Consider the following 26,268-nt stretch of genomic DNA (forward strand, 5'->3'; position numbering starts at 1 on the left):
AATATTATTATCAAATACATGTACAATATTAGCGAATATTATTATTAGTAAAATAAATGATATTTGTCGCAAATATTATATATATATTGTACAATTTACTATTGTATATATTAAATATATATTATGGGTAACAAAATATTCAAATATTGATTATTCAATATACACAATATATATTACCCTCAAAAATTAAAAAATTAAAACCAAGCATCAGTGAAAATTACTTTTCAAGCTTTTAATGCGTTACGAAATTAACGGCTTGATTTTTCAATAATGTTGCAGGTGCAATCTTCACGGAGGATCAAAAGGACAGTCCTTCGGAGCTGGCGTTCAAGTACGCCATCTACAAGATCAACAAGGACAAAACTCTGTTGGCGAACACGACGTTGGTCTACGACATACAATACGTTCCTAAGGACGATTCTTTCCGAACGTCGAAAAAGGGTAAATTGTTCTTGCTATTTCCATCTTCTCGCGCAATATTATACCAGAATCACTTTACACGTTTAAATTACCTCGCCTCCGCGTTCTCCAACGTTCCGACACAACTGATACAACTCTTAGTTCTCGTTTCAGTTTCACCGGAACCGTATTTAATGCATTGAAACGTCTAGGGCGAACGTCTCGACACGGAAACGTTACGATGCTGATAAGGCACGGACCTCGTATCTGATAAATGGAAGAAGCCCTCGAGCTCTTGCTAAATATTTCGCGGCTTATTAAACTGCGAGGAGGTTCAAGGCGCGGTTCAGTCCGACGGACGTTTGTCGGATTTTTCTTCTACAGTGAACTCAACGAAAATGTTCGAACACTTGGAAGAATTTTCGTGCACGTGTATATGTATGTTACAATGTTATATTATATTAGAGTGTTATATGAATAGAACGCGACTGTCATGAAATTAAAAATTTTATAGATTGTCCTACCAATTTAATAGAGATTGTTGTTTAACTTTGATATAAATTTATTACAAATACCTAAATCATTTGGTACTTTTTTAACATTTTATTGATATATGACAGTGAAATAATAAGCAGACAATTGATATATGGTGGTAAAATAATAAGCAAGATTCACAATCTTTGCGAAATATATATTCGCATTAAATATCTCGTAATATATATATTTTCAGATCTTTTTGAAATTTGAAAATCTCTGCGTCTCGTCACAGTGAATTAATGAATGTTTCATGCAACACGAATAACACGTTCGTCAAAATTTCTTACAAGTGTTCGAATATTTTCGCGAGCTACAACTGCATCTACAATTCGAATGCACTCGAAACTGATTTCCATCATCGACACGTCCTCGTAACTTTTTTACACACGTCGAGGAATTGGTGTGCCGTGTGAAATCGAATCGTCGTTTCCCCAGCTCCGAGACAACAACATCGATCGCGGCAACCTAGACGCTGCACCTATTTATTCGCGCACGATCTCGCGGCTTTTTACAGCGACTTTTTTTGGTCGAACATAATATATATGATGCTTTTGGAGCGGGATGCCGAGTTTTCATTCGGTGACATTGTAAAAGAAAATCGCGAATCTATATTCATGTCAACTGGATAAGAATCCTGCGGATAGAAACTTCACAAACATTTTTCTGTTTACACGTATTGTGTATTTCGCGTTGTATATCGATAAATTCTATTAATTTTTTATTCTGAATCAGAGGAAACTTGTTTCTCCATGCGCAACTCTTGGCCATTGAATTGAAAATCACGAAATTTAGTTGGAAGTTTTTTACATTATTAAAGTGTTGTAAAGTTACAAACATACATATTAATAATTCGCATTGTTAGATTATTCGTGTATTATTAGATTAGGTATTTTCACGAGAATTTTTAAATGAATTTAAAGAATTAAAGAATTTAAAAATCCAAGAATGCATGAAAGTGTCCATCTGCAACACTTACAAAAATAATTTTAATCCTAATTGTTTTTAACTTTAACAATAATTGAAATTGGAATATGAATACGATTTTTAAATATATAAGAATCAACTTCTGTCTTGCTCAAACTACATCAAAGAGAGTAATTGTCTGATCATCGTGGCCTTGTTTCACTTTCAAGATTCAAGCCGAGATTTCCAAGAATTTTAAATATCGAATCATGCCGATTACATTATCGTGCTCATTATTATTTAGAAGAGTAATTGTGAAGAGAATCCTAACAATTGTCGCAATTGTAGTCCGAATATAAGACGATTTTTAAAGAGGATAGATGCCTGACCATCGCGGTTGCATTCTACTTGCGTTAATTCGCACGAGATTCCGCACGCGCAAACATCACAGGGAATTTTAGTTCAGAAATGACAGATTATCCTCTCCGAAATGAGATGCCCAGTTCTTGGAAGGATTACGAAGGAAGATCGTGGATCATCGAAATGGTAGAAAGTACATACCCAGGGATTCGCCAGTGGGAATTAAATCGTCGTATTAACAGGAAAGTCCGAAAGTAGAGCATCAAACATAACCACGGCTGCCGAAGGTCTTTGTCTAATCCCATCCAGCACGAACGTACCAACCGCTCCTCGAATCTTTGAATAGATTTCACTCCGTGGAAACTCCGCATAACTAACCAACTTGCTGTCGTAGAACATTGTTGCTTCGAGTTCAACGTCAATTTATAGATCTGAAGAATTTCAAACAGTCGGAAGTATTCCGAAACTCGTTCTTCAATTTCTAATTACTACGCGCGAGTTTCTCAACTTAAAGCCGCGTTGATCAACTCCATAAATTGCATGGAGTGCAGCAAACAACAATGAGCATTATTTTCGAAAATTCACTTTGAAATTTGAGACTCGTTACGGGCATATCCCTTTGTGACAAACGAAATTTATGAAAACGGTCGGGCCGAAAGCCGTTTATTTTTCTAAAACGTTAAATTATTTTTTAATTACAACGAAACTCCGTTTACCTGAATTTGCGTCGGCGAACAATTTGCATAACTGGATTTCGCTATTGTATAATGCCTCGTTTAAACCAAACGAAGCAAAATCGTTTCCATTTTCCAAATTCGTTTTCGTTTAATGAAATGAACAACACAAACTGATAGAAATTTATTCGTACTTTTTTTTTCATTACCTGTTATATTTCATTCACGTGGTTAAGAGGAAATTCGATCGACGAAAATTCAGTTAATCGAACTGTATGCGTCGAATTCGTGAAATTGAGAATTTTATGAAGAACAATATCCATCAGTTTGATTTTCGAGAAATTTTCAGATATACACATATACAGAGATTTAGTCATAAAGTTCCAAATTTTCGATAGAACGAAATTTCACATAAAATATTATTCACTGGACTGCGAATTTTTATGCAAATTCATGTTCTCGAGAGTATAACTAAAAAGAAAACTCGGCAGAAAATTATTTTGCATACCAAATATTATAGAAAGCACTGTTCTTTGAATATTTTATAGATTTTTTTTTCTCGTGTTACGTGCGTTATGTTCGCGTTTTAAAATTTCTTAAAAATTCATTTTGAAAAGTTTCTGAAAATGTTCTTGTAATCTTGTTATTTGGCTGCGAATTTTTAAAGCAAACACGCATTCTTTAAAACGCAATTAAAAAGAGAGAACTAAAATGGAAAAATTCCTTCGTATAGCGATCATTTGTACTTGGAATATTTTATTGGAAAATTATTCTATAATAGAATGAATATTTCACAGATTATCTAATTCTAATAAAAATCTTCCATCTAATAACAAATGTCAAAGACGTTTCTACTGAACGTATAATTGATTATATACATACATTTTCAGATTTATTTTTCGAACTTATATTTCTACTGTAATATTCTTTTCGTATTATTACAATTATTACATTATTACAGCGTACTATCCACGTTAATATCTACTGAACATTGAACGTTGAATTTCTCATTTTAATGCATAAAAATCCGTAGCCTAATTAGTACCAATTTCAACCAACGAAACAAATGTCCACGCCGATAGTCGACGACACCTGTAAGCCGATATTTCAGGGATTTGATTTCAAGCGAGCGGAACACGAGGTACTACCAGAGGGCGCGTAACTCGCAAGATGAAATTTATGCAAAATAATTCCGCAGACAAGTCGGGTCTGAGTCGTCGCCCAGAAACCATAACAATGTTTCTTGCTGGCCGATCGTGGGTGGCCGGCGAGCATGAATCGCAAACCGTAAATCCACACGGGCGTCGATAAATTTGCTGAGCAAAGTTCCATCCGCCGCGAGTATCTATTTCGCGGAGAACACAGCGCGGATTATTGAGACGCGAAGACACTTCATTTCCTATCGCGTCGCGTGCTTTTCACGCGAGCGTATTTCCATCCGGTGGAACAATGGAAAGGGCTGCATTCTCGAAAGGGTCTTCCCTGTTTAAGAAATCCCATCGCCGGGAATTGCACGATACGCGTGAAATGGCGTTATTGTCTCGAATGGCCACGGTCATTAAGGCTACATAATAGCCGGACTACTTTTATTAGAGTACAAAGCGTGGATTTAATTTCTCGCCCAAGGAATCCTTTCTCTTTTTCTCTTTTCGACAGCCACTTAATGTTCGAATTATTAATCTATTTCGAGTGCACTTTTAGATGATTTTAATTAGCGTGATAATAACTTTAACTAATTGAAAGTATCTGTATACGTTTAATAATTACGATACAAATCAATTTGTTATTTCGATGGATTGTTAATATTTGCATTGCAATATTGTTAATATTGCATTCTTACTTTGAAACAGATCGAGAAATGACTTGTAAAATAATTCTTATAATAACGAACAGTTGAAACTATGGTAACTTCTATTTGTTAAACTGTTGCTGCCATGTTCTATTCTACATCTACTTTGATACATTTAGTGAAAGAGGAGATATTTGAATATATTTTATATACTTCAATGTAACCACTGTACGTAGTAATTACGTTTACCACTAAACAAATCTTAAAATTGACTGAATTTTGATTAATGATTTGATCGAACCCCACGGAACATCCAAAAGCATTCTTTTCCTGTTTGAAACGTTCGAGAATGATCTCCTCCAGATAACACGCGCCAACGCGTAATCTCATTAAAGCTACAAAATTTTCCATATATCCAATCCCGAACGGGGTTAATTATTTCTCCACGAATCTATCAAATTGAATCCAGCCCGAGGCAGCGAACTCATACCAATTAACGTTGACCAGTAAAACAAACAACGCTCCGAAAACGATCGCGTCATAATTTCGTAACACCGGCACCACCGGTAGTCCTCGGTGCCAAAATTAATCGCGAGTAAATTAGCTGCGCGCGCGGAGATCTAGCCTCGTCTATCCGTTTTGGACAAGGGTCGGCTTGAGATACACTCGTTGAAACGACTCTGGTAGACCGCGTGTGGTCGCCGACACCTCATTCACCATCTCCGTTTTAACAGGGCGTTTCCCGTTCGCGTCGTAAATATGCTTGGGACCAGTTCTCGCTGCCCTGACACCTTGAATCCGCGTCAGTTCCCGTGTTTAAAGGTATTCCGACCTCGTCCGAAAAGATTTTCTATTTTCAGTGGCCTGGTCGAATTACTCGGGAATTTCCACCGTTTCACGTGACGACTCTGTTTGAGGAGGTCACGAACGAGTAGTGGTTTTTGAATCTTTAGAGAACTCTTTGCAAGTATCTCCAATGGTACTACCAGGTAGACTCGAGCCTGTGCTAATCGCAATGTGTTTTTTCTACGTGAACCGTATTCTGAATTTTATTTAGAAATTTCTCGAAATTTCTCTTTGGAATTTTTCTTTAATTTTAATTTAATATTTTGTTGTCTGCTGTTTTCTAGTAAAATCACTTCGAATATGTGTTGCAACTTTAACGAGAAAGACAACACTGACGGTGTGTCTTTTAGCTAAAGGAAACTGTGAGAAATTATTTTTGGTGTGAATTAGAGTTTTTTGATCGAAAGAGGTCATCTCAGTGAAAAGAATCAATTTCGAGAGAAACATCTCCAAACATTCCAAAAATGAAATATCCTTTTTCTTTTGATTTCAATTGTTTATTATACATATTATATTATTATTATTTATTAATTATTCAGTCGCGTCAACCACTTGCACGTGTTACTAAAATAATATGTTTCGGGAAGGGTAATAGATTTTCGATTCATTATATATTGAGGTTGATTCGGATTTATAAATATTTATTGAATTTGATCCCATCCTCGGTATTCGTGTCTCTTCTTTTGATAATCCGCGACGTCGAAGGACCAAAAGTCGCTACGCATTTTTTCCCCTTTTATTCTCGTGAAGCCCTGCGCGACGCAGGCTTAATGTCGCGTACCAACTGGCTTAAACCCCCATGAAAGCTAATGTCCTGGCGTAGACTCACCAGGGTCATGATATCTCGGTGTTGACAATGTGACGTTTCGCTCGGGTGGAAATCTTAAAGGCTGATCTTGTTGACAATGGACGAATAAAGAGAAAACTCTTTCGTAAAATTTTCTTCATCTCGAAAATTTGACGTCTTACTGAGAGATTACAGTGAGATATTGTTACAACGGGGATAAGTAGTGAAATGATTTCGATGCAATTCACGCGTAAGATGTGATAAATTTTTCTGCACGAAGCTCTCGAACTTCTGAATTTTTCAATTGTAACTTCTAAATTATAAAATCCGAGCTTCCGGATTAAAATACGCTTCAATATTACAATTTTCCATTTTCAATTTCTTTTTAATTCACAAATTTTTCCAACTTTCTACGAATTCAACTTTCTAATTTTCCAATTCTTAAATAGTTTCCCGGCCACTCAGCTTTTCAACTCGGCCTTTCAGTTCTCCAACTTGTAAATTTTTCTCATTTTGCCGTCTCGCTTCAATTTCCTGATTTTTCGATTTGCTAACTTTTTGTTTCCCAAGCGCAACTATTAAAACTCATTCCCCGATAGAGAGAAGTCTATTAGAAAAATCATTCCACGAGAGAAGCCTCGCAGTTATTTTCATCTCTCTCATAATTAACTCCTATTGATCGCGTCCTGGTAAAAGAGTTCAAATGGCGACGAAAAACTCGGAAAACATAATTTTCGCGAGTTGGTGTTCCATTTATACCGGACCGATGTCGTTCGCGCGGTAAATTCGCGCCGCGTTTCATCACCGTTACTGAATTAAAAATTCCAACAGAAAAAAAAAAGGGGGGAAGAACTCGCATTCCATAGGATCCTATTTTCCCCTCCGAAATTCATCCAGGATCTCGCGTACAGACAGAAAAATTGTCGTTCGTACCGGCAACTAGCAGCGGTCGTACGAGTCGATGTGAAAGAGAAGACAAAGCCCTCCAATGCGGTGAAAATTGAATTCGCGGGAAAGGGAAATCGACTGGGGAACAGCGCTCGATGAATTCCTGAGAACTGCCCGTTAGGATTACAAGCGACGCGTATATTGGCGTTCGAGCGGGAAAGGAAATGGATCGACCGACGAGGAAAATTAGATTTTCCAGCCGAGATTCTGTCGCCTCGCGAGGAAAGTTCCTTGTATCGTGAAATATAGATTCACAGGAAAATTAAGCGATTGGTTTCTGCTCTGATTTCGACAGACCGCCAAGATACGGATACACTGTACCATGCCGATTTCAAAAATCGATTTCAGAAAATCGAGACATTTTTATGTAGTATTGTGTAGATATTTTCTAACTTGCTAGCTGATTTTTCAACTATTTTTACACGATGTTACAATCAGAAACACGAACCTTTACTATAATTATCATTAAAGTTATAAAAATATTTCCATTCGACTTTTACCCGACGCGTAGCTTTCTTTAATAGGTCATTGATCGCATTAAAATTTTCATTGGCCATATTGGTCAATGACTCGAGCATTCTGATATATTATGATCGTTATACATTTAACGACTATTTGTGGAATCGATGAACGATTCGAGCATTCCAGCAATTATAATTTATATTATTTATTATATATTTAACCACCGTTTGTCGAAATTAACGTCGAAAATAATGGTTTTGACAAACGTATTTTACGCATTTTACTCTCATTAACCGTTCATTTCGTTTCGAACGAACCAAGAGAAGCGTGTCCAGCTTCGTCGTAATAACGGCCACTGCCGTTAATAACACGGCTGTTCGCGCGAAGCTTTTATAACGCTCGTTTCATCACAATAGACAGCCCCTTCGACGCTTTTATCAATATTTAGAAAATCCTCGCGACTCCGTCTGAAACGTACTGGATTATGCTTGAACCGACAAGCAAGAAAGCGGAAGACACACAGAGCTGACGGGAGGTAACGAATTCTCAAAATTCATTGAATAACTTGCACGGTGGATATCCCTTTGATCTCGCCAGGCGGAACATTTTAATGGAAGCTTTCGTTTATTACCGGCAAACTTTCCCTCTACGTTATGGCCTGCTTCTTTGTGGCCGTCGGATCCTTGTTCGCCTCTAGCATTCACTGATTTGCCGGGAAATCTTCCCTCTCGGGTGTTCAACGTCTTACACGCGCCCTGTCTGGGAGAAGAAAAAAAGAAAAAGAATCGTTTACAACGATCGCCTTCCTGGCGATAAAGATTTCTTTTTGCACGATATTGCCCAAGAGGAGTATACTGCTTTCGAGATAATACAATTGGGTCGTTTGCGTTTGAAGACGTTGCAAAACTTTCGAGACGTTTGGAGGAATAGTTTCGGTTTTTGTATGAGACTGCTGTTTTCTCTTTTTTTTTATGAAACTGTTTCAACTTGAATGTGATAACTTTTTCGATATGAACGTTCTGATCTGTCCAAATATGGTTAAATTTCACTCGTAAACGAAACATTCGTTAACCCTGATCAAATTTAGTCACATCTTCAGCTTTGTAGTTCAAAACGAAATTCCCTCTCTCTCTATCTTTCTCTTAATTAATTTAAGTTATTTCCTAATTTATTAATTCAAATATTTTCTCTTGAAGAGCAAGCCACCTTCAGACGTTATATCGTTTTTTAAAGTAAAGAATATAACATTTCTCCTGCTAGTATTCTCGTACTCCCGAGGAAGCTCGATATTCTAATACAGAATTTTCTCTCATTAAACTTATCGTTCATTTTTCATCCTTATATCTCTCGAGAGTGGCTAAATTCATTACAGAAATATCGCGTTGTTCACAGCTCTCTGAAAATGACCAAACGAAAGATAGTCCCTTACACTGTTCCCCGACTGATCGACTCAATTCGATAGAACGCTCGAACTACGAAACCTAACGTACGTCGGCAATAATTCTTCTCTCTTCTTCTTTTTCTTTTTTTTTTTTTTTTTTCTTTGCGTTCAGCCCCTCTCGCGGAAAAGAGCCAAGAGAAAGGAGACACGGATGCGACCGATGTAATTCGTTTAAAACGGGGAAGTGCGCTTGAAAGCGCTGATGGAGAACTTTTTTTCGGCAGACAGCTAAATGGGACCGTTTAAAATCCGGGCGAGACGCGAGAGCCCGTTGTATTTTTAATTTACTGCTTCCACTCGCCCCCATGGACACTCTTCTCCTCCCATTTCGTCTCGGGTATAACCATGTGCCGAACAAAACTCTTGATATCTTTGTTTCTGGCTCTGTAGAAGGCTATATACCACGGCCAGAATTCAGGTCAACCGGAACGCAAGATTGCCAGCGTTTCGTTTCCCGCTCCCGTTCGGGAACCTTCAACGAGGCTGCCGCGTCGCAATTAAATCTGCGTTCGAAACGAGAGTGAAAAAGAAAAAGGCGAAGGGAGAAAAGACACGAAGATGTACAGAGTGTCACGTAACCAGTGGCACGGAAGAGAAACGATCACAATAGAATTCTGTTCGTACAAACTTCATTTATTTGATCCAAATTTTGGGTCAAATTGGCTGACTGAACTTACTTGAACTTGGACTCTTAGTGTATAAACGAAAGGTTGCTAGCAGAAGAGAGAATCAGTAGCTATGAAACTATTTATTCACGAACTCCGAACCCGGTTCTTTTATTTTCTAATTTCCCGAATTTCTCGACCACTCAGTAAGCTTCTAAATTTTTAATTTACAAAATCATTCTACTCTTTCGACTCTGCAACTTTCTACTTTCATTATTCTAGTTTTATTATTTCTTTTATTATTTCATCTACAAATTTTCTCAATTTCTCGGTTTTCCCCGATTTTCAGTTTCTCTCCCTTTGATTCTTCAATTTACATCGAAGGCATCTGAACTCCCTAATTTTGCAACTTGCAAACCTTTCCAATCTCAATTATTTACAAATTTCTTCTCTTCCGGTCTCTCGACTTTCTAGTTTTTTTTTTTTCTCCAATTTGGAAATATATTTCTAATTATCGATGCTTCTCGAGTTTCTTGCTGTTTCGAATTTCCACTTGCTCGGAAACGCAAGGAAATTGAAAAGGCAACGTTTAAGGTCGCTTCAATCGCTTGCGTTGGCCCCACTCGTTCCCATTATTTCGAAAGCCTTTTGCCTACATAATGAAACCGGCACGGGATTTTTCTACGGTGAATTCACGCGCAACGTGACCGTTAACTCCACATTGTTACGCGATCTTTGGCCCTCCGTTCCTATCATCGTGTACATACGCAAATGGCGGCTGGGACGAACGAACGAGCTGCGGAAATTAGTGACGAAGCCATTTCTGGATGTCAATGCACTCTCCGGCGACTGTCGTCGATCGTCGCGAATCACCAGTTTGCTTCGTCGTTAAACGAAAACTAGAGCGCGAGAAACTTTCGCAGAGAGAGAGAGAGAGAGAGAGAGAGAGAGAGAGAGAGAGGAGTATTTTTGTGTAAAATTATCGCCGGTTATTTTCGATGAATGAAGAGAGAGCGATTTTAATGGCCTGGTCGTAATGAAGATTTACGTTCAATTTTGTCTGTCTTATTGATGGCGCTGCGATGCTTTCTACTATGATTATTCACTCGGGTGATCGATTGTATCGATAATAAATGAAGCTTCGTTCACGATTACCGGTGAAATGTATATCAAATGCCACATTAATTTACGGAGATAAATTTTTTTCGATTATTTAACGTAATTGCTGCGAAATAATCGTCGCGCGATTTGTCAGGCGGGGATTTTCTTTTCAACTTTGTTTTCGAGAGAAACGAAAAATTTGTCAAATTTGACTAACTCTGGTCTGGATGATCTACGTACGAAAACCACCTAAAAAGGTAGAATAAATATATATTTGTTTCTCATAACACCTTTCGTATTCACGAGATAATAAAATCGCAAATAGATCGAGGATGTGCAAGTCAAATTTTAACTAAATATGTGTAACGTCTATTTTCTTGGTAACGAGGCTTCGAGTGGAAATTTGCATGGAATAATTCGGGAATTTTTCAATCTTATCCAACTCGTAATTAAATTTAATTCCCGTTGAACTGAATTATAGACGACGGTAATAATTTACATTAAACTACTAAAACTTCACATTTTATATTCGTATTATTTAATCTTTAATTAACTAATCTTCAACGATACTACTTCAAGAATCAAGCGTACCTCACGAATTTTCAAACTCTTCAAGACTTTCTCAAACAAAAGAAATCGTGTGTGATTCATACATTCCTCCAAAAAAAATTCGTACTCGAGAATATTGATCTTGGCGAAATTTGATAAATTATTGGTGTTCGAGTCTCCTCGAGACATTCTCGGAGATCGCGCTCCGATGGAAGTGCTCGGATAGTGGAAGCTTGATGACTGATCATTCGGAGCGTTTCCGTGTTTGGTGTGTCGCGACGGTGTCGAGACAGCGTCGGTTCGTTAACCGAAAGAGCAACATCGTAACGAAGTAACGAGACTTATTTACCAATGTCGAGAATACGGTGTATTCAAGGGGGAAGGAAGCAACGACGACGAACTCACTGAATCTCGGGGTCGTTCGTGGCGCGACAAGACAGTAAAGTGAAAAGGCTGACTGGCTGTCTCGAATTTTCGCTGCATCCTCCAGCGTGCAAGTGCCAACGACTGCGAATAAAACTGACGATTGCCTCGCGACAGGATGGATCACGAAAATAGAGAATCAATTTTTGTTGAATCAATCTCCGTGTCACGCTGTACGCGCAACGTTCCGCGCATCGATCAGGAATCCACAGGCAATCGAATCGATCGAATTTAATTTCCTTCCGGCGAGGTATTGCCTCGCCTGGCCAAGGATTTCGTTGCTTAACGAGCTTTCGATCGCGCGTTAAGTAAAACCGGCAACGTTAAACGCAGAAACGATGAGTCAGGCACGGCTGCCGATCGTGAGTCAAACGGTGAGGTGGGGAGGGCGAGAGGAAAAAGAAAAGAGAGACGGAGTAGCGTGAATAATTCAACGAGCACGTAGCAATGGCGAAGGAGAGGGGCAGGGAGTAACACTTAGAACACGCGGCGCGAAATCCCACTTTCGAGATCGAGCTCATCCATCGCTGCGCGATCTTTGCACGCGTGCCAGCCAACGATCGTTCCGCGAAAGGGAGGAGAAGGGAACAAGCCTGGTTTCCGAAGGTATCTCGCGGATAATGGATCAGGAAGACGTCGGTCTTGATAACGTATCAATTTCCTGTCCATTTTCCGCGATGCCCGCGCGCACATACACCGGGCTCGTAAATCATCGACACGGTCACGCCGGGCAACTATCGGTGCCCGTGTATGCTCCGATTAATAAGCGAACCGTGCGTCGAATATGGGCGCAGTCGATGGAAAAATATCACGCACCGTCGCGGAAAACTAGCGCGCTATGAAAATGTTTCCCGATCCGCGCGTCTCGTGTATGGGGATGACGATTTGATCGATTTGACAAAGTCTGGGATTTTTCATGATGTGAAGAATGATTCAACTGGTTTCCTGTCACGACTCGCTGACAGTAATTGAGAAAGTAAAAAAGAAATTGGGATAGCGATAAAATTGCACAGAGAAAATAGCAGCAGAATTTTTTTCTATTAAACTTCTCTATACCTATGACGGAAACAAAAATATCTCTCTACAACTACTGATAGTGTAATATAATGAAACTTGCATCGGAGAAACGAATGTGCGAGGAATAGGAAAAATTTACAACACAATAAAAAAAAAAAAAAAAAAGAACCCGAGCTTTCGTTTCTACAGTTTACGAAAATCATTCAAAGTGAACACGGTTGTAAATTTCGACGAGTTGATTATGACAGTTCTAGTCTGCATGGATGATACTACTGATATTTCTTTCGCATGAATCTGACGTGAATGAAATCAAACGATAAACATCCGAGGAAAACTGCAATTTCTGAATCGTAAATCACGAGGGATCGCATAATCCGCTGCGATGAACTGAGGAAAAACGTGTGTCAAAAAAATGGGCTCGATCCGTCAGACCTTCGAACGGTTAACACCCCGACGTCGCGTAAATGGTGTCGAAGCGGAATTTAAAACTCGCAGAGAACCGGTGGAAATGGAAATACGATGAGAACTGCCGATAACACGCCGATTTCATATTTCCAGCGGGGACACGCTCGAGACCCACGGAGAATCCGTGTCTCTTGCCTGGCGACTTCGCTACACCGCATTCCCTGGTAATCTTCTCGTAAACTTTCATCGCGGCCAGCCGAGAAAAAGATTGACGCGAAACTTCGCCGCCTTCCTCGCCACGCTCGAAACAACTTGCTTCCTAACTTACTGCCTAAAGTCGTGTTTCCTTCGTTTAGTGTGACTTAAACCGGCGCAAACGCGCGTGTTACGACTCTCCGACGAACGTTCTTCCCCGTCGTTACCAGCTGCTACGTCCGGCAGCAAACTCCGATTCACCGGATTACCCGTAACACTTTGGTGCACGCCACGGAATCCTTATTTCTTGCCGTGTTACGCTTGACTTTCGATAAATGGCTTTGGAAGAGAGCAGCGATATACAAGAAGCTTAACTCTGGGAATATCGTGCATAATTATATCTTTGGCTCTCGCGAAACTTTGTTTGATTTGTCGATTGAGATATAGCGGCTCGTGATGGTGTTTGAAGCATCTGAAGTTTGCGATAGTGAAAAAAAAAACAGACTGGATAAATGAAATTTCCTATTTCGCAAGAAAGCAGTATTTTGGTCTTGAAAATGAACAGTTAAAATGGAGAATGAACGTTTATCTCGAAGAGATTTCTGACATTCAAAGGGAAATTTTTATTAGGAATCGTTCCAGGTATAACTTGATTTTGAATAATTATTAATATAATAATTGGTGTAAATTGGATTGTATGAACTAAATCGAAATGTACAGGGAAATCACAATTATATTATTTTCTTAAATTTGTCACCATCTCACCGTGATAAATTATTGATCGAAAAAGATTTAATGAATTTATTGAATATGAGATTGCTAATGAAATTGTTATTGTTGTAAAAATCTTGTTTGTAAAAATCTCCTATATAGTCCTACAGGCCATCGAATTTGATCATTGAATGTTTTCGATAATTTTCAATGCTCTTGTAAAGCAAAGAGGCTTTATTAATTACTAATTTTTATTTCATTTTCCCAACATGTTCCATATATTTTTATTTTTCTCTTTTTCTTCTTTTTTTTTTGTCAAATATTTCGAACGTGTGCCTCTAAACTGAATAATATGTTAATCTGAGATGACTACATGCGTGTAATTGGAATTTTCAGCGGCATTTAAGTCGAATGAATTCCCCGCTCGCAGAAATACGATTATGTTAGATGAATGAGGAAGTGAATAGTTCTTTTGAAATGAACCAAAAATAAATTAATTTCTACGTATAAACGATCGTCTATATGTTTGTTTTGTGCAGATAAATTGCAATTTATGATGCAACGTTACAGTCAGACAAGAGAATACCTCGTTTTAATTCACCCAGGCAATGATTTATCATAGCGTTACAAACACTTTAATTCCTTGGAACTTCACGAAATCACAGAATCTTGATGGGAAACACTTAGTAAATCCTCTAAATTTTCTTTAGAAACAAAAATTAAATAAAATAGAAATAAAATTTTGAAACTTCTAGGAAACTCTGAACAGATCCTTGAAATTTTCTTTCATAGCCAAAATGTTTCAAAATTTCATAAAATTATAGAGTAGGAGAACACGACGATGAAAAGGTACTAAAAAGAAAAAAAAAAGGAAACAAGAAATTTCCTCTCAACGTCAAAAAATAGAAATTTCGAAATTTCATAAAACTCAATATGACGATTAAACGTATTTGTTGAAGTCATTGTTTGCTATTGCAGCGTGCAAGCAGCTGTCCAGATCGGTTCAAGGGATTTTCGGCCCGTCTGATCCTCTTCTGGGCGCCCACATCCAGAGTATCTGCGAAGCTCTCGACGTCCCGCATCTGGAGGCTAGAGTCGACTTCGAGCCAACGTTCAAAGAGTTCAGCATAAACCTCTATCCCTCGCAGGACCATTTGAACAAAGCCTTCAAAGATCTCATGTCGTTTTTAAATTGGACCCGGGTGGCCATCATTTACGAGGAAGATTACGGTGAGTGTCCAATTATTTCTTTTAACGACCTCTGACGACTCTTCTACATGAAAATCATAATAATTTAGGCTTAAACTCCTAGTTTTGGAATCTTTCGTTTAGTCTTATTTATGTCACAGTGGAAATAGAAAATATAATGAACAACTCCACTCTACTGTCACCTATAATCTGTCGACTCTGAGGATTAAATATAATTCGTTAGTTAGCACTGAAGATGACTAAATATATTGGATTGAGTAAAAAATAATTTCGTATCTTTAGGTGAAATTAGACGATAGAATTCTCGTATTAAAAAAGAATTTTATTAAACAATACATGCACCGTTTTGTTTGACAACTTTTCATCATCTTTCTGATAATTTCAAAATTTCATGTTCCCCAGAACCTCCCGGTTTTTTTCTGGAGCTTCACCAACCCGAAATTTCGCAAACCAATTTCCCATACGAATACTCTTTTTAGAGATGAAAAAGCATTAAACGTTGAAAATAATGCTCACATATTGACAATGTCCAAATAAAATTACTGAATATAATGTAACAAACGGCAGTCGAAAATACACAGGAAAGCATAATCTCTTAGAAAAACACGCGAGTATAGATACTTCCTGTCAACGACATTTACCCGCGAAATACGAAATTACTTTCTACTTCAACCCAATTGTATTAAATTGTAATAAAATCCAAAAGACGTAAATAAAGACACTTGCACGTTTTACGCTCGTACTTTTATTTCGAGTTGCTCAAGTTACTTAAACGAGTTGTTTAAAACGCAAATTTTATTGCGTGCGAGCATTATGTTTCGCGGGACGATGGAAAGTGAAACTCGCGCGACGAAGAGTGGAACGATGCCATCCGAACAATGAAGCAAACGTCCCAGGTACCGGCGGATTTGCAAGCATACGAGTGCCGGTCTCTAAGGAGTCACGCAACACCGCTCTCTCGTGGATCCCTTGTCGTATAGACTAGTTATTACGCTGTTCCTTTCCTCCTCCCTCACTCGTTTTGTTTCGCTCTTGCTTTCCTCGTGCACTTTTTCCCTTTTCCCCCTTCTCTGCTTTCTTTTTCTCTTTTTTTCCAACAACGAGCAGCGTGAGCGTCACGTCGGCGCGATGCATCCCTATGCAAATAGGACGTCGGAGTCAGCCGGCGGAAGTGGATGCCGACGCGACGCTGAAATGTCGACCTGTCAACTGCACGCACACGCAACCAACCTATTCGCCGTGCGTAAAATCTCGCCGTTTGTCATTATCGCTAAAAAAAAATTTTTTTTTTTCCCCTTTTCCACCTACCCGTGTCTTTGGATGTGCAGATGTCGCTGGATAATCTTCGATTTTATGAGGTTCGTGTGATATCGATTCTTCGCTTCATGATTAGTCTGGTTTTTACAATTTCATCTTCCACTTTATATATCACAAACTTTGTCACGATTAAGTTTGCAAAGCATTAACTCTACACTTCGTAAATCGTGGCGCAATTTATTCACACGCACAGGAACAAATCTTGCAATTTGTCATTCCTTTTCGTCGTCAAATTCCTCATGCTCGTTTCCATATTTCAAGCCCGTTGGAATTTCAAAAGAAACAGTAATGTTCTTTGAGTAAATGGATGTTTCATCCATCACTATTCTTTCGTATAATTAATTATACGCCATATGGTAATGGTCCCATATGATACGACTCTGGTTTAATACAATTTTAATTATAACGCAATTCTAATTTAACACTGGTACTCCTCAGAAAAATGCATGAGAAGTTTTCTACACAAACCGTGATTTTATATTTCAAAGGTTTCCTCATGAATGAAATTTGTAAGGTAATAACTTTCTATTCTCTATTCCATGCATAAAATCACACGATTCGTCAAATTCTTTATATCCTTCGTCCCCGGATAATCAATGAATTTCCACGATGGGATGTTAATATCAGCATAAAGTACGATGTTTAATTTTTCTAATTTAGAAATAATTACGATACTTTTACGATCACGAAACTCTCGTGCAGCGTTGAATATAGATTTCAATTTCACGGCCGACATTTCAGCTCGCAAGGTCGTAGTATTTGAAGTTTCAATATTATCCTTCTTCTCAGATGAACTTCCCCCAGATTTTTGATATTTTTCTCTCGGTTTCGTTTCTCGACTTAAACGCGCAAGATTTAATCACGAGATCGGCGAAGGATTGTTTAATATTTGGGAGTCAAATATTACCGAGACAGAGAGCGTTACCTCAATCCACCGAGGGCAGACCATTCTTCTTGACCTCACAAAGCTCGCCAAGGCCAAGGTTTATTAACTTCGAGTTTCAGGGCCAGACCAGCCGAGTTCTTCACCTTGCTGCTCTAAAGTTGCTCTCATTTAATTAACACCTTCTAAAGTCAACGTACTTCTGGCTAACGAGTTCGCAAGTTTCCATCCCTCGAGCTTTTTGCCCAGAGACGACAGAGCACAATACCAAGTAACTTGGCGAACGAATCAATCCAGTCGATCACGCTTGTCGAAATTAAATTGTGGCTGCTTCCACGTGCCTCGAGCCTCTAATTCCACTATCGTGGATTTTCTTTTTAAGGAAGTACCTGTTCATCTCTGTTCGCGAAGAATTAAGACACTTGCAAGAAAGTGAAGGAATGATTAGAGAATTATGAGTATCAATTCTTATTTCTATTGTACTATCAATTTTCGTTTTACTGCATTATAGCGGAACTTTGCTTCTTCAGCATGCCTCGAGTTTCAATTATCATAGATTTTTTTCTGAAAAGAAATTATTTGTACGTGTTCGTAAAATAATCAAGAGATTTATTTTTATTTAGAAAGTGATATCGTACTCGGAACCGATTCGAGAACTATGAGCACGAATTTTTATTTATCTTGTAATATCGAGATTCTTTTATTGTATTATTTATGGTACCATTCGTTATCAGAAAAACAAGCAACAATCAAAGGATTTTCATTTAGTTTGAAATTTATGTGACGTTCGCGCTGTTTTGTTTCTCTGAAAACAAACTATATATTATACGGAATAAATGTTTTTACATTGTTCTCTCGTTGTCATTTTTGCACAAAAATATTTTCCACAATACATATCCTCGTGTGTCGTTATGCAATTTCGCATTTCACAGGAAATCAAGAGATATTCAAATATTTACGAGCAAGAGCGTGTGTAAAAGAAGAAAAAGGAGGGGCGGAAAAGAAACACACGATGGTTAAAGTAATCTCGCGCGGCGAACGAATTTGGTGAAAAGCTTTTACATTAAACATGCAGGGAAAAGTAAACTGCAGCTCTTTTTTCCAAACCGAAAGTGAAAGCGGTTTTTAACGAATAGTTTGCACAGCTTGCGTTTGCATTTCCATATTCGAAGAAAGAAAAAAAGAAAAAATACAGACGCTGAAAAAAAGAAAAAAATCAACCGTCGTTGGCAGTCGTACGAGAGAAACAAAAAGTTTCATTATTCTAAGTGAACCGATTCAGGCTACGTAGAACCCTAAAAATTACTCAATTGCGAAAACGAAGAGAAAGAGAGAGTGATCATTCCCCGAAATTACTTCTTCTGATTAGACGACGTAATCGTTTAAGCAAAAGACCAGCGGGAATTGGAACGTCCCTCGGTAAGATGAAGAAAAGAGACCCGTAGAAAGACAAGATGTCCCCTTTTTTCTGCCCCCCCCCCCCTCTTGCATTCCGCGACAGCTATAAATTCCCCGTGCAACGATCCCGGAGTTGAGACGTCTGGAAATTCCTTCTCTCTGAAGCGTGTCGCCGAGTATTTCCCCGACATTCTGTCTGATGGAATATATTTTTCAGCGCGTCTATTCATCGAAAATGCGGGCGAATTTTGCCTTCCGTGGCACGACAAAGCTTTCTCGCCGGTCGATCGTTTAAATGTGAATCAACTTTCGCCGCTCCGAGCCGAGCCAAGCATCGCCGAGCAAAAGAAAAACTCGTTCCTAAACTTTCGCATTATCCCGAGGATTTCGATTCTTTGATACACGCGAGTCACGTTGAAAATATAAATTTCTAATCGAAGCTGCTAGGCAGACGCTACGAGTACAAATAGGGATCGAATCTCAGATCAGAACTTCGAATTTACGTACAAAGCATAGGTGATCACAAAAATGACGTCGATAACGAAAAAAAAAAATAAATAAATAATAGTGACAAATATGTTTGAATTTCAATTTAAAATCAGTCGAGAAAGACAAACATATTGTTATACATAAAATTAAATAAACAATTTTGTGTTCTTGCAATATTATTAATTAAAAGGAGTAAGCATCCAAAAAGTGTTTGCAGCAAACAAACTCGGAGCAATCCGATGCATCGCTAACAATAACAAATGCATTGAAAGTCCGTAGATTTAACGTGTCCGTACCTATCGTTAAGACTCACCGGATATGGCCCCCATAGGCAAGAGATCGAGGCCCTAGAGAATGCTTCACGAGAACTATATCAGTAAGTTCGGAGTGTAAGCTCTGAACAACCTCAGGACACCCCTAAATCCTTCTGCAGGTCTGCGCTCGAACTGAAACGCAGCTCGTCCGAAGACTCTCGCTCCGTGACATGGGCTTACCACTACCCCCGAGAGTCCAACCTAATCGAATACCCACCGTGGCCTTCAACCCCCCTCGGTACCAGTGATAAGTCGTATTGGTCATACCTGTCGCAGACAACTTTGCTTCCCAGGAGGTCCTTGCAAACCTCAGCCACGGTAAAGTTAACTCAGGTACGTTTAGGGTCGTCACTCCTCAAAAACTCACGTCACCGGCATGCCGGTCTTCGAAAAAAATCTTCAATCCTCCTAAAAGGAAAAAAAAAAAATCGCTCCATTGCAGAACCTCAAAAGTTTCTGCTTCTTCCTTCGGAAATGCCTACAATAATTTTCAAGTCAACGAGGAGCAAGGTGAAAAGCAAATGGGGCGACACAGTTGCCGAGCAACAGGCTTTTATTAACGTCTGGGCGTTACGTTTCGGAGGCACGAGGCCTACAGACGCGCGCGTCTATGCAAATCGAGTCAGGCTAGCACGAGTATCTCTGCCGCGTTCGCCAACCTCGCTTTGTACCAACCTCGCCAATTATTCTTCCATCGGATTAATTACCCGACTCACGTTCTATCCTCGAACCTCGAATGACTCGCCCCTTTGGCCGCCGCGAATCGAGTCACGAGACGCGGAGTTGAGCTCGCGTGAATAGACGCTCGAATCCCCGCGCGTCGAAAGCTCGCCATTGTGCGCCGCGTTTTTCGCGTAACAGCGAGATCCTATGATGAAAATATTAAATCGCGATGGGCGAACACACAGGGGATGAATGGCCCTTTTTAACATTCGTCGGGGGTTGAACACTCGAGAAATTCTTTTGAGATCCGTGTTCAAATATATGTATGTACGAAGGAGAATGTATGAAATACACTTCTATATGGATGAGTTGGACGTTGACGGGAAGTTTGGGACGATCAACTTCTGTTTGGAACAGAAGGACTTTTAGATTACGGGGTTTTTATCTTGGTTGTTTGCAGGTTGTAGATTAATTGATTTGAAATCGGATAGAAATGCTGACGATTTAAAAGTGTCACCGTTTTCATATTTTTCTATCAGGAGAAAAGTTTTTAAGCCATAGGATGGATAACCATGTTCGGATAATGGCAAAAATTTGTTTGTAACATAGAGAATGTTTGGTCAGACATTTTGGAGGTGACAGATTAATTGATTTAGAATTTAATGAATCTAATTAGAACGAAATATCACCATTTTGATAGTTTTCTACTAGGAAAAAAATTCTTGACACAAAAATGACAAGTTACACTTTAAATTTAAAAAAATCAATGTCCCTTTGAACTATGGTAACCATATCATCAAAATACAGTGGGGTATCTTACAACGAATGAATACTGTATCAGTTTTTCTCATTAAATCAGAACGTTGGCAACGAAAGGATATATTTTGCAATTACAGTTTATCATAAATTTACACGTGCATACAACGACCATAAAAATTTAAATACAATTCACTTACTACAATTACAGTTAATTATAATTTAAAATATGATAAAATATATAATTCGTATGTTTTTAGAGTACACGTTTATTATTAAAAATACACACATGCATATGTTATTATCTTAAATACGTATTATTATAAGCGTTATTAACTTAAATAAAATTCATTTCAGAACGAATTACTGCATTATAAGATATCCCATTGTAGTCCAACTTCTCAAATAGTACGATTTGATTTCTATAAGCGTGCAATGCTCACACATGCAAGCGATCGATCAATCATTCGAGTAAAACAACCAAACTGATATTTGAGAACTACGTATCAAAAAAAAAAAAAAAAAAAAAAAAAAAAAAAAAAGAAAAAAAAGAAAAAATGAAAAAAGAGAAACGCGACAAAGGGGACGGCAAGCTAGCTAAATTCTTTGCCATTGCACGTACCTTTTTGTATCGCGGAGACCGTCATAAATTACGAGCCACGAGAACCATCCAAGTCGCGGTACTACAGAGTCGTTTCGTAAACCAGGAACTCTCTTCCCTCCTCCTCCTCCCCTCATATGTTCACGTTTTCTCCACCCTCGTTTTCCAGCCAGCCCCGTTGTTGCTGGAAACCTATACACGAGCGCACAAAGGGTCAGCCGACGTGTACGCGTTGCTGCACGTGAGGGCGGCGTGATAATTGAAAAGCGCGTCTAAGAAGCGGTTTGTTATTTTTCAATTTTACGTTTCGAGCGGAAACCCTTCTCCCTTTCTCCCCCCCCCCTCCCGCCCCTCTTAAGGGGAAAGAGGCTAGCCCATTACTTAAATGGCATTCTCTCGTCTCGACTCGCTGCTTCGCATCACCCTTCGAGCGAGGTTTCGTTTCATTTCCTTCCGCGAAACAGAATTCGAGCTGGTGCCATCGTGTGAAAATTATTGAAATGCCTGTACCGATTACGCGAGTTTAATTAAACGCGATATTTCAGAAAAAATTCGACTCCGTGCCACGCGGTATTCAGAACGCGCGATGTTTAATAACGGCAGTCCACCAGCGTGAAATTGTTTATCGCAGACCCTTGGTAGATTACCCAGAGCGTAAAAAATTAGTTTTCGGTCATAAATTCGATCGATAAATTATTCACTTTTAAGTCGATGGTGCAGCGTTGTCTGTGCGCGAAAATAAGTAATTTGTATTTGCCGAAAATTAAGCTCTTTGAATCTGAGGACAATGTATCTCGCCATGTATTTGCGTGACACTTTGGACCAGATATGTCACGATGCAATATTTAATTTCCCAATTATTTTAAATACTATGCTTCGAAATGTTTCACATGCCAGAGGAATAAAATTTTGTTTACAAGTCTAGTAATTCCTCATCTCGTAGTTGTAACCATGACTGCAATGTTGAATTCCGAGTGAAAAACAAGTTCAAAAATAACATTGTTCAAAAGTTTGCGTGGATTTTTGCACGAATTGTGCACAGAGTGGTTAGAATATTTAACATTGTCTTTCTGCTCAATTTTTAATCAATTTATATATGTATATCTTCGAAGGAACCATAGGAAGAACATCACAGGAAATAAAGATTGCGAGTGACTTAAAATTAGAGCATGAAATATTTGACAGAGTTAACTGTTGTCGTGATAACTCTATTCGGTGTTTGCGGAAGATTGCTTCGGTAACTAAAATAAATTATGCAACGTGTGAACTTCTATACTATGATTATAGTGGAAGTTGTACGCATTTATTATGCAGTCATGTTCTCAGTTTTAACGCAATGGAAGAATATTAAATAACACGGTCGTTATAAAATCATTAACATTATTAAACTCTCGTTATTAAACCTTATTTTTTTTTTGGACATTTCTTTTCCTTTTAAGAATAGCTTAATAACTTAAATAACTTGAATATTTAAATTAAACTATATATATATATATTTAATTTGTATTTATACTAGTTGAGTATTTAACATATTTATTTAATTAAATAAATATATTTAATTAAACCAATTGAATAACCTATTGAGCTATTTTTAAAGAGAAAAAGAGTGTCTAAAGACAAAAATGATTAAATACATTAATGATATACTATTAATTATTTCTCACATTTAATTTAACATACTGTTTTCCTACATCTGTTCACTGTTCGTATTTTCTATTCCGCTAATTACAGAATTTCAAGCGACTTTTAACGAAAAGACACGCAAGATATTTCATCTGTAAATCCGAAGTAATTTAATCGATATCTACGTTCGTAGACTGGTACGCTTCTGTCAAAGTTCTGTCTCGCGTTCCCATAAACCACAGCGGATAAATGCGAAAGGACAAAGGTAGAGAAGAGCCGAAATGAAAACCGACTGGCAATAAAACCGAGATCCGATTAAATAAAGTTCCCTGCCAAGCCCTGCGAGACCTCTTGTAATTTTTCGCGAATTTCATTTCGAACTCTGTTCCCTGGCGACACACTCGCCGAATCGAATCTGTTTCTCGAACTACCGTTTTTATTTTTTCTCTCTATCTCCCGCGAAACTTCTCTTCTCGTCATTTTTCGTTTAAAAGACAGAACGATAGGAACAGTGTAGCCGAATGGTGTAATAACAGAGTTCTATTTGTTCGTTGACAGGTCTGTTTAAGCTGCAGGATCTGGTGAAGTCGCCGCCCTCCTCGAGAACGGAGATGTACATTCGCCAGGCAGGACCTGGTTCTTATAGGCAGGTTCTTCGGGAAGTCAGACACAAGGAGATCTACAAATTGATCGTCGACACGGATCCCGCGCACATGCAACAATTTTTTCGAGCGGTGAGTTTCGATCCGTCTGCGATTTGTAATCGTCCATCTTTTTATGCAGTTATTCGAGATTTTCGAGAGCACGACCCTGAAGAGCTTGGATAGTAATTCGTTTTATTCTTTGATATGTTACAAAACGAAATATGCGCTTTCTCTTTGCGTATTGCAACGAGTCCTTTATTTTATATATTTTGTAAAAATTTACACGCGTTGTGTGAATACATTTAAATTTCAAATTAGGATAAATCCATGAATATTAAACAGCATCGTTTTAATTGTTTCAATCGAGCTGGTTTCTTTACTTTTTACTTGATTAAACGCACACTTTCGTTACGACTTTTTAAATCGAAGATGGGTTTTTTTACTACGTGACGTTTCAATCTTAGTTTTACATGCAAAGTTTAAATACTTTGTATTTTGGAACATTCTATTTCGACTGATTTGCATACTTCCATCAAAGATTTTTATCTTTTACAAGAAATATACATATACATATATAATATTTAAAATATAATAATATATTTAATAAATATATATGACATCAGAAATGATCAATCAGCATGAAAAATTCAACGAAACAAGTGATTTAGAAGGAGGATCTAGAAGGTCGCGTTGCTCGGCTGGGTGGTCCCTTTATCGTCTATACGAGGCGAAATATTATACTGTTACGTGCTGCATCAAGGAGCTCGCTAGGAAATCTCCTGGTTCGCAGCCTAGGAACCCATAGAAGCTTACATCCTTACTCGTAGGAGCGGAAAAAGAGAACGACTGGTAGAAGGGGTGTGACGTTCGTCGATCGATACCGCAAGTACGATGTGTATAGCTTCCGGATAGACACAGAACGAAGACCCATAATACTTGCTCGCGGGGTATTTAATCTCCGAAGTCTCCGTAATGCTGTCGAGAACGATACATCAGTGAAAAAGGATTTATAACTCGATCCTATAATATTCTCCACTCTCTTTTTCTTTTTTCTTTTTTTTGGGGGGGAGGGGGGAGTTTACTTTATGAAATTATTGTAATTTGAGTTACTTTCAATTAATTGTGGATAATTTTTCAGTCTAGCGAAAATCTTAGGAAAAAATGTAAATTCGTAGCATAATTTGTCAATTGAAATCTTGAACAAGAGTGTAAAGCATATTTAAAAAGTTAAATAGCTCGATAATTTTTACTTATGAAAGCTTCGTCCGATCACGATATTTGTGATACTCACGAGAACCTCGTTTCCGAACGACTGATGCGAGTCGATTAACCTCAACCCCTGATCCGCGTTTACACGAAATAAGATCATCGTCAGGGTATCTTACACTTTTTACAAGCCACCAAGTGTTGAGTTTCCCACCAAATATAAAATCTTCACCTTCCATTTGCACAAAGTTCATTAAGAAATGACGAATGGACTTTCGATTCAACTGTAACGAAAATTTGCTCCCGAATCTCCACGATTTCTCCCATTGAGAATTACAAGCGAAAGAACAAGATAAATCACGCTTCCTGTTCTTCGCGATCAACTTCGTTCCTACAATCAGAGATTTAACGCGATTAACATCGTTCAACCCAAATAACAGAGAGAGAAACGCGACGCGAAGAAAATTTTGAAAATTACCGGGCGAGTCAGGCAGATTTGGCTTCGCTGGCAATTAGAACATCGCCAGTTTCCCGGAAACTGATTACAACCGGAGGAAACCGGACATTTATTTAGAGGGACGAGTGTCGGAATTAGCAACGCGAATTCCTTTCTGTTCCTTACATCGTTATCCAATTGCCGAGGGATCTTCTTTGCGTTATTCATTCCACGGCCGCAATTTCCATGAGGAATAATAAGATAACACAGAGTCAGAAAAGGATGATCGCGAAGGAAAGAGAGAGAGAGAGAGAGAGAGAGATGCAATTTGCTCATTTCAGTATCGCAATTAGATTTAACGATAGCCACCCGGCACGATTCTCGCGCACTTGGTCGAATTTTCGCCCGATAACCAACAATACGAATTTCCTCTGTTTGCGAAACAACGCCATAATTTCCCGAAGTATTAACCTCGACGAGGAATACATCCCGTTTTTACTTTCTGTGCTTTTCACAAAGTTATAGCAGTTGAAAATATCGACAATTTTTCATCGTTCGATCATGCCCTTCGCTATAT

The 26,268-nt window shown here is 38.5% G+C and overlaps 1 protein-coding gene across 7 annotated transcripts in view; it reads left to right on the forward strand.

The window, feature by feature from the left end:
- The first annotated feature begins 284 nt into the window (after positions 1-284).
- Positions 285-26,268, forward strand: part of LOC122538707 (glutamate receptor ionotropic, kainate 2-like) — a 93,937-nt gene continuing 67,953 nt past the window's right edge. For 5 of the 7 annotated variants that reach the window (XM_043672998.1, XM_043672999.1, XM_043673000.1 and 2 more), the window contains exons 1-2: positions 15,200-15,382; positions 23,964-24,139. In XM_043672998.1, coding sequence (XP_043528933.1) covers positions 15,331-15,382; positions 23,964-24,139 — 228 coding nt within the window. In that variant the 5' untranslated portion in view covers positions 15,200-15,330. Of the gene's footprint in view, positions 442-15,130; positions 15,383-23,963; positions 24,140-26,268 lie in introns of those variants that run through there. The other 2 variants (XM_043673002.1, XM_043673001.1) reach the window with 2 other exon arrangements.

Source organism: Frieseomelitta varia, unplaced genomic scaffold, assembly GCF_011392965.1.
Source record: "Frieseomelitta varia isolate USP_RPSP 00005682 unplaced genomic scaffold, Fvar_1.2 scaffold_175, whole genome shotgun sequence".
Lineage (NCBI taxonomy): Eukaryota > Metazoa > Arthropoda > Insecta > Hymenoptera > Apidae > Frieseomelitta > Frieseomelitta varia.